This window comes from Theropithecus gelada, chromosome 10 (assembly GCF_003255815.1).
Source record: "Theropithecus gelada isolate Dixy chromosome 10, Tgel_1.0, whole genome shotgun sequence".
NCBI lineage: Eukaryota > Metazoa > Chordata > Mammalia > Primates > Cercopithecidae > Theropithecus > Theropithecus gelada.
The window spans coordinates 68,914,434-68,927,716 of NC_037678.1; the positions used below are offsets into that span (position 1 = coordinate 68,914,434).

At 47.2% G+C, this 13,283-nt stretch overlaps 1 protein-coding gene across 1 annotated transcript in view; it reads right to left on the minus strand.

Annotated features, from left to right (window-relative positions):
* CHMP4B (charged multivesicular body protein 4B) overlaps positions 1-13,248 on the minus strand; it is a 46,221-nt gene extending 32,973 nt beyond the window's left edge. Inside the window, exon 1 of the mRNA XM_025398472.1 lies at positions 12,881-13,248. Within this exon, the coding sequence (XP_025254257.1) occupies positions 12,881-13,070 (190 nt within the window). The 5' untranslated portion in view covers positions 13,071-13,248. The remainder of the gene's footprint in view (positions 1-12,880) is intronic.
* Between the last annotated feature and the right edge of the window lie 35 nt (positions 13,249-13,283).

Genomic DNA, 13,283 nt, shown 5'->3' on the forward strand with positions numbered 1-13,283 from the left:
AAAAAAAAAAAAAAAAAAAAAAAAAAAAAAATTAAAAATTAGGCCGGGTGCAGTTGGCTCACATCTGTAATCCCAGCACTTTAGGAAGCCGAGGCGGGTGGATCACCTGAGGTCAGCAGTTCGAGACCAGCCTGACCAATATGGTGAAACCCTGTCTCTACTAAAAATACAAAAATTAGCCGGGTGTGTTGGCACGCGCCTATAATCCCAGATACTCGGGAGGCTGAGATAAATGAATTGCTTGAATCTGGGAGGCAGAGGTTGCAATGAGCCTAGATCGTTCCACTGCACTCCAGCCTGGGCAACAGAGTGAGACCTTGTCGGAAAAATAAAATAAAATATAATATTAGCCAAGCTTGGTGGTGCATGCCTATAGTACCAGCTACTCAGGAAGCCGAGGTGGGAGGATCACTTGAGCTCAGGATGTCCAGGCTGCAGTAAGCCATGATCACGCCACTGCACTCCAACCTGGGCGACAGAGCTGAGATCCTACGGAATACCAAACACACCAGAAAATCCACTGTGATACAGCCCACCTCAGGATCCCCAAGTCACAGAGCTAGATCTGCCCAGTGACTCATATAATCTGAACCTCGACTTTCTCATCTCTAAAATGGAACAATACCACTCACACACGATGAAGTTTGTAAAGTACACAGTATTTCCCAAAGATGGGGGAAATGTTTTCATTTCCTGAGGATACCTTTTCTGAAAAATTTTTTTTTTCTTTGAAATACATGTTTTTAAGCACAATGAAAATTACTTAACTGGGCCGGGCGTGGTGGCTCACGCCTGTAATCCCAGCACTTTGAGAGGCCGAGGCGGGTGGATCATGAGGTCAGGAGATCGAGACCATCCTGGCTAACACAGTGAAACCTGTCTCTACTAAAAATACAAAAAATTAGCTGGGCATGGTGGTGGGCGCCTGTAGTCCCAGCTACTCAGGAGGCTGAGGCAGGAGAAGGGCGTGAACCTGGGAGGTGGAGCTTGCAGTGAGCCCAGACTGCACCGCTGCACTCCAGCCTGGGTGACAGAGAGAGACTGCATCTCAAAAAAAACGAAAAGAAAAAAGAAAGAAAATTACTTAACTGGGCCTGTATTTGCTGTGTCCTTTACACCTCCAAAATTACCTCTAAAATCTAACCATGAGGGCTGTCCGCAGCTGTAAGCCCTGCAGCCCTGTCAGCTAGGAGAAGCAAGCTGAATGCCAGGCTGATATCAGTTCCCTCCTTAGACAAGGCCACAGAAGGCTATCGGAGTCCATTACAAGTTGACGCCCAAAGTCCTAACTCCAGACTTGCCAAGCATCTGCAATGACACACTGCCTATGTGCAAAATTCTGAGAACATGCTTTGGAGAGATGAAAGCAACTAGTTTACCTGATAGAGAATTAAGAGAGTAGGCTGGGGGCGGTGGCTCACGCCTATAATCCCAGTATTTTGGGAGGCCAAGGTGGGTGGATCACCTGAGGTCAGGAGTTCGAGACCAGCCTGGCCAACATGGTGAAATCCCCGTCTCTACTAAAAATACAAAAATTAGCTGGGTGTGGTGGTATGTGCCTGCAACGCCAGCTACTCATGAGGTTGAGGCAGGAGAATCATTTCAACTCGGGAGGTGGAGGTTGCAGTGAGTCAAGATCACACCACTGCACTCCAGCCTGGACAACAGGGCGACACTCCGTCTCCAAAAAAAATAAATAAATAAAATAGTAATAGGCCACGTGCAGCGGCTCACGCCTGTAATCCCAAAACCTTAGAAGGCCAAAGTGGGTGCACACCTTGGGCTCAGCAGTTTGAGACCAGCCTGGGCAACACAGCAAAACCCTGTCTCTACAAAAAAAAAAAAATACAAAAATTTAGTTGGGCATGGTGGTGCACACTTGCTGTCCCAGCTACTCAGGAGGTTGAGGTGGGAAGATGGCTTCAGACCGAAAGGCAGAAGTTACAGTGAGCCAAGATCTTGCCACCGTACTCCCCGCCTGGGCGACAGCAAGACTGGAAGAAAGAAAGGAAAGGAAGGAAAGGAAAGGAAGGAAGGGAAGGAAGGGAAGGAAGGGAAGGAAGGGAAGGGAAGGGAGGGAGGGAGGGAGGGAGGGAGGGAGGAAGGAAGGAAGGAAGGAAGGAAAGAAGGAAGGAAGGAAGGAGGGAAGGAAGGAAAGAAAGAGAAAGAAAGAAAAGAAAAGAAAGAAAGAAAGAAAGAAACTAGCAAAAATCTGGGCTTTATTTTAACTTTTTTTAAAAAATAGAGATGGGGTCTCGCTTTGATGCCCATGTTGGTCTCAAACTCCTGGCCTCAAGTTATCTTTCCACCTCACCTTCCAAAGTGCTGGGATTACAGGTGTGAGTTACCATGCCCAGCCTAATCTGGGTTTTAAATGTCAGCCTTGTCAGTCAATGTCTCCAAGTCCAGGGAACTCTGGGACACACCATGTTGATCAAATTCCTTACCCTAATGGGGGAGTCACAGAGTAAATCCTAGTCTGGGTAGCAACTCCTCTCCAAACCTCTGTAGGGAATAGTGGCTGGGCTACACACATGTAAAGTCTTTTTTTTTTTTTTTTTTTTGTGAGACGGAGTCTCGCTCTGTCGCCCAGGCTGGAGTGCAGTGGCCGGATCTCAGCTCACTGCAAGCTCCGCCTCCCGGGTTCCCGCCATTCTCCTGCCTCAGCCTCCCGAGTAGCTGGGACTACAGGCGCCCACAACCGCGCCCGGCTAATTTTTTTGTATTTTTAGTAGAGACGAGGTTTCACCGTGGTCTCGATCTCCTGACCTTGTGATCCGCCCGCCTTGGCCTCCCAAAGTGCTGGGATTACAGGCGTGAGCCACCGCGCCCGGCGTAAAGTCTTATTTTTATTTATACAACTATTAGATCTTATAAAGATTACAAACCAGGAATTTATAATGATTGCTTATGCAGACGGTAGAGAATCCACTACTCAGGTTTCTTAGTTCCTACTTCCTTTCATAGGAAGACAATTTTAACTGAATCATTAACTGAATAATTAAGCAAATTAATTATCAGAATAAACTATACTTTAAATTTAGTATTCCAAAGCTAATTATTTTATGGCCAACTTAAACTCTGACCCATTCTCATGTCCCCACCAAGGGGCTTCAGATTCAAATAAAGTACTTTTTAAAAGTACTGCAAATAGTTCCACATTCCTGGTTTTTCTTTCTCAAAAAACTTTTCCTATTAATCTAAAGTTTCAAGCACTCATACATTTTGAGTTCCTTTCTGCTCTAACATTTCATTACTCCCCAAAATAACTACTCAATAAAACATAAATTGAAGTCCCCCAGCCCCCACAATGAAGTTGTTCCAGTTCCCTCTGGTGCATGTCACAAACTGAATCCTGAATAGGCTTTGAGAACAAATCGCACTGTATCCTGGTTATCTGTTTACTTGTGTCACTTGGCTAGATTATAAGCACCTCAGAGGCAATGACCTGTCTTCATTTGCGTTTACCCAGCAACTAGGACAGTATCTGGCACACAGTTCAAATTACTACATACTTACCTATCAAATAGATTCATGAGTGAAGCAAAAGTTTCCAGCCACCATCTTTGAAAATGGATCAACTGAAATTAAACGCAAATGTGTACCTATACAGCATTAAGATCAAAGATTTGGGATCTCAACATCAGAGTCCCCAAACTGCAAAATATCCAAATCTGTTTCAAAATCTCTCAAACTTTGATGGGCATACAAACCACCTGAGCACCTCATAAAATGCAGGTTCTGCTTCAGTAGGTCAGGATGGGGCCTAAGAGTCCACATTTCTAACAATGTCCCAGATGTTTCCATAGACCACACTTTGAGCAGAAAGCTTGTGCAGTCAATTCTGTATTCCTTTTTGTAGCTAAAGAAGCTGTTGTTTAGAGATATGAGGAGGCTTACCCTGGATTACTAAACTAGCAAGTGGCAGAGGTGGAATGTGAAGTCAGGCCTTCTCACCCCAAAGCTAGCACCTTTTCCACTATACCACATCACTGGCCTTTTGAGCTAAACAACCACAACCAGAGGGATGTATAGCTTTACTCCATCACTCAAAAAAACCCTCCATGCCAGCTTTGCCCTTTAAGGAAGAGGGAGGAGGTAGAGCTAGAAATATCAGCTGTTGGGGAATCAAGCTAGCCAGATGCTCTTGTTAAGAACTTAAATCATTCAATCCTTCAGCTAAGACTCCTTAAGAAGGACCAAACAAACTTTAGGGGTTCCTAGATGCTCATCCCTTTACTACTGAATAAGCCACAGGAAAATACGATCACTTTTCCCTGTCTCAGTGATACCGGAAGTATCAGGGCTCAAGAGCACACGTAAGCAAACTAGTTCCTAAACAAATGGCTTGGCCCTGCATGTTCTGGGGTTGTCCTGCTCAGACTTTGGCTAGAATATTCAGATTATTCAGCTCTGTCCACTCCACACCTTAAGAGCAACATTGGCTGGGCACGGTGGCTCACACCCGTAATCCCAGCACTTTGGGAGGCCGAGGCGGGCGAATTAGTTGAGGTCGGGAGTTCAAGACCAATCTGGCTAACATGGTGAAACCTCATTTCTACTGAAAGTACAAAAAAATTAGCTGGGCTTGGTGGCGCATGCCTGTAGTTTCAGCTACTCAGGAGGCTGAGGCAGGAGAATCACTTGAATCCGAGAGGCGCAGGTTGCAGTGAGCTGAGATGGCGCCACTGCACCACTGCACTCCAGCCCCGGCAACAGAGCAAAACTCCGTCTCAAAAAAAAAAAAAAGAGCAACACTGGTAAACAGCAGCACATCCAAAGGAGGGTAAAAAGGAAGGAACAGAAGCACCAGAAAATGGACAGTCAATGAAATGTAGAAGGGCTGTCCTAGAGAAGTGCAGGCTTAGACATAAGCACCATCGTCCTTGATCTGTCATGTAGAGAAGGGGGATCAGACCTGTTCTCTGTGGCCCCAAGAGGCAGAAATCACGACCCATTTTCTAGTTCACAAATGTCTAGTGTCAAAGCTGGGATTTGCCCCAACCCTTCTGTCCCCAAATCCCACATTCTTTTCACCAGCCCAGGCTGTTTCCCTATGAAGCTACCATCCCAACCCGTAGCAGAGGTAGGTACTACAGAACGACAGATATCAATCCCAAATAAGAAAGGTGATTTTACAGTCGGAGCTATCCAGAGACAGACTAGGCTGTAGTGTGGGGGGATAGGGCACCTAATACAAATCCTGTCAACAGAGGGGTTCAATCAGAGGTTAATCACTTGGCAGGAATGCCACAAAGGGAATCTGGGCATTGGATGGGTAGCTGGGTGAGATGAACCTGCAACCTCAGAGATGAATTAAACTCTTCCTGCTGTATTTTCCTCTAACATTTCATTTGTAAACTTAGGGGTTTGCCTTTTCTCATAGTTACTTTTACCTTTGTGTCTTCCTCAATGAACTGTGTGGGCCCTTGTGGGGAGAAGGCAGTGTCTCATCTATCTTTAAACCCTTACTGTCCCTAAGACTATCCCTGGGAAGCCAACGAAACAGTTTCATCTCGCCTATTTGCCAGGCATTCTACATACATCAACTTATTCCATATCCTCACAAGAGCCCTAACAAGTAAGCATTGGTAGTATTTCCCTTTTCACACATGGGGGAATTGAGACTGAGAGAAACTAAGTAACTGCCAAGGTACTACTGGTGAGAGGGAAAGCTGCATTCAAACTGGGAATCTTTTGCCCACATCACCACACTGCCTTCCTCCGAGAAGACACGTAATAAATGATGGCTGACTTGAGCCAAACAGCTTAAAAACAGACCAGTACTATAACCAGCTAGATCTGTAGTTTCCCATTGCTATGCTCAGATTTTCCCCTTCTAAATATAATCATCCATCTGCAAAATGACCAACTACAGTTGTTTTCTAATATTCTCTGTCTCACACACTCTTTAGACAGTGACACAACACAAAATAATTCTGAGCAAGAAGACTAAGTTTTCATAAGAAAATCCTCAAGGCCCCAATAGCTCTGCCCCTCCTCCTGGTGGGCCCTGGCTCCATGCCAAGGCTCTAGACCACTGTAAACAAATTAGGTCCTGGTTCTATGCCTCAGAAATGGCTGGCTTGCACACATCTTCATAGGATGGTCTCCAAGACCTCCCTCCACACTCAAACCCAACTCTGGACAACTCAAGGTTTCTCCAAGCAAAACAGTCCTGCTCAAAGGTCTTCACGTTTAGTTAAACTTCCAAACAAAATCTATCTTGAGTTACAAATCACATTATAAACCTACTCTGGCAGGCACTTAAAAATATCTAATCTACCTGCCAAATGGGGCAAAATAAGGATTTTGTCATTTGAATCAAAGGCACCAGCATGTTTGGATAGTCAACACATAGGGTCTCTGGTACTCCATCTGTCTTAAGAAGTAAACCAAACTCAACCTAGCCAACCATTTTTCCAAACAAGAAACTTAAGCATCACTGAGGGAAATTCCCACTGCTCAGTTCCCTGGGTGGATTTTGAGTTTTCTATCCCTGGGCCTCTAGGATAAGAGATCCTGCTGGCACATGCCCCATTGAGACACTGTGCTTTTCAACCTGAGATCTTGATTCCACAGAACCATAGTTAAGTTCACTATAAATTTAACTTATTACGGTGTCTTCACACATGCTTATGTTTTAGAGAGACTTTATTAAACAGGAGAAAACCACTCTCACTCCAGCAATGAGCACAACTTAATGAAGAAATATCTCTTGTGAGCTCCTGGCCTCTATGCATCCATCAGACATTCTCAGCTACACCTAAATTAACCTGTAAATGAACTGATTTGCATCCATAAATCCACAGAAATGTACCAATGTAGGCTGTTTTAGATGCCAGTCTCCATTTCCAAATCTTATACAATTCTCTTGTTAAATTATGATCTTGTCTACAACTGTTTTCATCTTTACTAAAACAGGAAAAAAAGGACGATATGAACCATCTAGAGTAGATATTTCCTTAGCTAGTTATCAGACTTAAAAATAAAAGAATCTTTGATATTTGATCATCTTCCATTTTTTTATTTTCTTTTTTTCCCCACATGTTCTCCAGAAAAGTATGATCACCTTTCTTAGGGAAAAAAACCAATGGGCATTGTTTAGAAAGGTACCAAAAAAGACCTAGTTTTGGGTGATTTTTGTCACTTCACCTAAACTCTGATCTTGGTTTCCATCCAGCTCTCAATGAAAGAACTTTTCCATTTGACAACTAAACCAAGGAAGTCTGACCAACAATAACTTTATCAGAAAAGTACACTTACTCAATATCCACAATTTGCCACACTCTTTCATATATTATCTTAGCTGATCCTCACCATAGCCATGTGAGATGAATATTATTTCATAAATGATATTTAAGTCCCTTGAATGGCAGAGACCACATCTGGTTCACATCTACATTCTCAGCACCAAGAATGGGGCCGAGGACACAGTAAGGGCCTGCTACGTGCTTAAGAATGAATATATGACTAGGCCAGGCGCAGTGGCTCACGCCTGTAATCCCAGCACTTTGGGAGGCCGAGGCGGGCGGATCACGAGGTCAGGAGATCGAGACCATCCTGGCTAATACGATGAAACCCCGTCTCCACTAAAAAATGCAAAAATTAGCCGGGCGTGCTGGCAGGCGCCTGTAGTCCCAGCCACTCGGGAGGCTGAGGCAGGAGAATGGCGTAAACCCGGGAGGCGGAGCTTGCAGTGAGCTGAGATCCGGCCACTGCACTCCAGCCTGGGCGACAGAGGGAGACTCTTGTCTCAAAAAAAAAAACAAAAAAAGAATGAATACATGACTAAAGAAAAAGAAATGAAATTTGGAAAAAACATGCAATCCAAATTTTGCTCTAGGCCCCTCACTGGAACCACTACCTGGGACACACCTACACACTGCAAATACTCTACTCAAGCTTCTGAGGTCTGTTTCAAAGCTTCTAAAGTTTGTTTCATCTTTCCAAAGTGTATGCCTCAAAGATAGCATCCACATTTGGCTACACACCCAGCAGGGAATGGCCTGTTTCTCCTTCACTTCTTTTTCCCCTACTCAGCACCACACCTTGCACAGGTGGGTGGTTAATGAACTGAGTGTTTAATGAACATGGTGATGGCCATGATGACACCCTTGGTCATCATGGGAGTAAACAACACAAGATGCCCACAGTCAACAGAAGAACTGGTCTCTGAGTTGAATTCGTCCCCTCGTGAGCCTCATTTTCCTCTCTTGTACAATGGGAATAACAGAACTTATCCACAAGATTTTTTTTTTCATTTAACAAATGCTGACCATTAACCACGTGCAAAGCACTGTGCCAGGTGGTGGGGACACAGTGATGAATGTGACCATCACATCTTACCTCGTGGACCTCACAGTCTCAGTGGATGCTGAGGGGTTTTCCAAACTTACAGGGACTATACAATTATGAAGTACCCACTCCCTCTCCTGTTTCCCAACTTCATTAATGCCATCACCATCCAACCAGCTGCCCAACCTATAAACTGGGGAATCATCCTCCACTCCCCTCTCTCCTTCGTCCTGCCCACTCCCACAATTACAACAAATCACCAAGTCTCTTTTGATTCTCCTTCAGAAAAGTCTCAGACATGTATTATTTCTCTTCCAGTTTCCCATGCTTCTACACTAGGCCCTTTGTTCTCACCTGAAGAATTGCAAGTCTCCTTGTAATAATGATAATGACAAGCATTTATCTGTCACTTACCATATGGCAGTCATTGTCCTAAGAGCTTTGCATGTATAATATATTTTCATCCAATCAGGCAGATGCTAGTACCCTGATTTGTAGAGGAGGAATCTGAGGTGCAGAGTAACCTGCCCCCCAGGTACACAGCTAGTAAATGATGAAGCTGTGGCTCAAACCCAGGTCCGAAAGATGCTAACCTTGCCCCGTATGGGATTCTTGCCTCCAGTCCCTTCCTGGTCAGTCTACACTTCTTCCTTTAAGTTGCTGCTGGAGTGCTCTTTCAAAATTCCAAGCAGATATGATGACTCTCTGCTTCCAACACTTTGGGAGGCTAATACGGGACGATCGCTTGAAGCCAGGAGTTTGAGACCAGCCTGGACAACACAGCGAGATCTTGTCCCAAAAAAAAAAAAATGTTGGCCGGGCGCGGTGGCTCAAGCCTGTAATCCCAGCACTTTGGGAGGCCGAGACGGGCGGATCATGAGGTCAGGAGATCGAGACCATCCTGGCTAACATAGTGAAACCCCGTCTCTACTAAAAAATACAAAAAAAACTTAGCTGGGCGAGGTGGCAGGCGCCTGTAGTCCCAGCTACTTGGGAGGCTGAGGCAGGAGAATGGCGGGAACCCGGGAGGCGGAGCTTGCAGTGAGCTGAGATCCGGCCACTGCACTCCAGCCTGGGTGACAGAGCGAGACTCCGTCTCAAAAAAAAAAAAAAAAAAAATGTTTTGAATTAGCTAGGTATATGCCTGAAGTCCTAGTTACTCAGGAGGCTAAAGTAAGAGGATCATTTGAGCCCAGGAGTTGCAGCCTGCAGTGAGCTATGACTGCACCACTGCACTTCGGCCTGGGCGTCAGAGCGAGACCCTGTTGCTTAAAATGAATAAATAAATAAAAATAAAGGACAGCTGGCCGGGCGCGGTGGCTCAAGCCTGTAATCCCAGCACTTTGGGAGGCCGAGACGGGCAGATCACGAGGTCAGGAGATCGAGACCATCCTGGCTGACACGGTGAAACCCTGTCTCTACTAAAAAATACAAAAAACTAGCCGGGCGAGGTGGCGGGCGCCTGTAGTCCCTGCTACTCGGGAGGCTGAGGCAGGAGAATGGCGTAAACCCGGGAGGCGGAGCTTGCAGTGAGCCGAGATCTGGCCACTGCACTCCAGCCTGGGCGGCAGAGCGAGACTCCGTGTCAAAAAAAAAAAATAAATAAATAAATAAATAAATAAATAAAGGACAGCTAAGGGCTCCTCACCACTTCCAGGTCAAGGTCCAAAGACTACAGGCCACTCTCAGTGTTATCTCCTGTCCCACCCACAGACTCCAGAGGTGACACTGTCCCTGCTTCCCAATCACACCCAACTCCTTGCTGACCCACCTCACATTCTCCTTCCTCTGCCAAGTCTTCTTTATCCTTTCCCCCAAAACAGGTGCCTCCTCCTCTGCAGCCTCAGCCCATGTACACACTCACGTTTCTGCACTGTTATAATCATTTCCTGCTCTCTCTCTCTCTCAAGCACACACACTCCCACCCCACACTTCCAATTCTGAGTTCCTGAAGGGCTGGCACAGTGTATTTTCATCTCTGACTCTCAAGGTCCCAGCATACTGGCAGGTGAATAAGTAGACTAATGGAATGTGGTAGTGTTCACCTCCCCACACTAAGACCTTCCTCCCAGAGGATGCTAAAAAGAAGGGTAGGTTACAGTAGCTTCCATTCTCTCAAGCAAACTCAGGAAGACAGCCTGTTTTCAGCAAGTCTGACAACTGAGATTGGTCCTCTGCAGTCGGCTGACGAGCTCTCCCACAGCCCCTTGAAAGTCAATTCAATCGCCAAAACTGCAGAAATGGCTGGGCGCAATGGCTCACGCCCATAATCCCAGCACTTTGGGAGGCCGAGGCAGGTAGATCACGAGGTCAGGTGTTCGAGACCAGCCTGACCAACATGGTGAAACCCTATCTCTACTAAAAATACAAAAATTAGCCAGGCATGGTGGCGCGCACCTGTAATCCCAGCTACTCAGGAGGCTGAGGCAAGAGAATTACTTGAACCCAGGAGGCAGAGGTTGCAGTGAGCTGAGATCGTGCCACTGTACTCCAGCCTGGGCGACAGAGCAAGACTCCGTCTCAAAAGAAAAAACAAAACTGCGGAAACTAAGCGAGCTCCAGACCAAAAGATCAGAGGAGAATGGTAAACTGACACCTTCCTCCTGCATTCCAAAATGCAGAAAGGTAAAAACACTGACTCTGATGACCACAGAGGATCTGGACTAAGGGAGAGTCATCAGAGGAAAAAGCTAGAGACAGCAAAATATAACCCTGTTCCCATCTCCACAACTAAGCTGGAGTCCAGGCCACAAATGGACCCTGCAGCTGCCTCCTCACTGTTCTCCCTGCTCCTACCCTCATTCCCCACCCACTCTCCAAACAGCAGCCAGATGATGTTTTAAAAACCCTGTCAATAAGGACACGTTCCAGCAAAATACCCTTCAAAAGCTTTTCATCAACTTGGAATAAAACCCAAACTCTTCACCAACAAGTTCAAAGTCCAACCCCCGCCCCCTTTATTTCATACCACTCTCCCTCCAAGCACTACATTCCGGACACAGGGGTCTCCCTCTTCTGTTTCTTACAACCTGCCAACCTCTGAGCCTTTTCCCATGCTGCTTTCCATGCCTGAAAGGCTCCTCCCCCAGATTTTTACAGAGCTGGTTCCTTCTCCAGACTCAGTTCAAACTTTACCTTTTCAAAGAAGCCTTCCCTGACCATTCTACCTCAAGTGGCATCCCTCCCACTCCACCACTCCCTATCAGACCATCTTTTTGTGTGTTTAGTACTTATCACCCCCGGACAGTATTTTCTTCATTTATTTTCCTGTTTCGGTCTTCTCTCCCATTAGGGTTGAGGCTGTGTTTTGTTCACCCCTATGAATACAGCGCATGCACCAGGCACTAAAAAGAATTTCCAGAATATTTGTTGACTATCAGCAGAGAAGCATCCTCAAGATAGGCTATTTTGTTCTCCTATTAGAATGCAGAAAACATCGATTTAGCCCCTACTATGTGCTGAGCACTGTAAATCCATGATTTTCCTTTCAGAAGGGTAAATTAGCTCAAGGTCACACTGTTAGTCACTAGCAGACTTCTGAGTGAATTACTTCACTTCTAAACCCCTCTCAAGGGGAAGGGATGTCGTTCTGTGTTTCACTCTCACACGGCCATAACAAGAAAAAGCAAACATTTCTCAACAGCTTTACAGTTTTAAAGCATTTTCACATTCATCTCACTTAAGAAAAACACAAAGCACTTAGAATGCCCAGAAAGCTATACAACAACAGGAAGTAAAGCAAACAGTGCTTCAAGATTCGATGCCGCGGCCCTGAATCCCAGTAGTGGGGACTGGGGAGGAGTCGGGAGTCTCTATTTCTGGTTCAGAGGGATGGGGAAGCGGTGAGTCACGGGGTGAAGGCTTGCGCCACGGGAAACTTTGGTAAGGCCAAGCTATGAGGCAACAAAAAGTGAATCACAACGCTAGAAGACACCTTAGGCCTTAACTGAGGCCAAACCCTGGCTGATGGATGGGGAAACTGAGGCCTCAAAGGGACAGCAACTTGCTCAAGTTCACTTAGCAAGTGAACAAGCAGGAATCAGGGGATCTCCTCTCCCCCAGTCCCCTTTTCTCTCCACCAAGGAGGCTTTTCAACGAGAATTCTGAGTTAAGAGGATGGCGGAGACGCCAAGGGCAGCTCACAGATTCCACCGAGGAGCCGGGAGAGGGCACAGGTAGGATCAGGAAGCACAGAAATGCTAGGATGGGGGCAGAAATGAGCCGAGGAGCAGGCAGGGGCAGTAGCTAGGCAGGTGGGTGAGGCCAAAGGGAGCAGAAAAAGGCGGAAGAGAAAGGGACAGTGTGAGGACGGAGGAAAGTGCTGTGAGATTGGGTTTGAAGGGGCCTGGCGGGGTGGAGAGAGGGTGAGAGGAGAGAGCAAAATAAGTCTGACGATGGAAAAGTCCAGGGATCGCGAAGACATTGAAGGGAGTCGGAGAGGGGGTCCCAGACCCGGCAAGAAGTCTGACCCGGAGAGTTCCAGGGTCAGACCAGACCCCGAGGTGAGTCACGAAGGGGGAAGTCCCGGCCCAGGGATCCTGGGGGGAGCCTTGGGAAGTCTGAAGGGGCCGGGCCGCCTCACCGCGCTTGTTTTTGGTGCCGTGCTTCTTGGCGGCCGTCAGCTCCTGCTCGATTTTCTTCTCTAGGAACTCCTGTTTCTTGCTTAACATCTCCTCCGTGTCCCGCAGCCGCTGGATGGCCTCCTGGGGGGTCGGGCCGCCCTTGCCGGCCTTACCCCCTCCAGCCCCGAACAGCTTCCCGAACACCGACATGGTTGCTGCTCGCCGCGCCGGCCTTCGCCGCCCGCTCCGGCTCGGCTCGGCTCGGCTCCGGCGCCCGCTCCCAGCCCCGCCGCTCCCTGCCGCCGCAGGCCTCTCCTCCGCCTCCGCCTCCGCCCCGCAGCTGGGCCCGGCCGCGCCACCTCCCACAGGCCCCCACGCCCGGCCCGGCCGGCGTCAGGGCAACGCGCCGCTTACTACAACTCC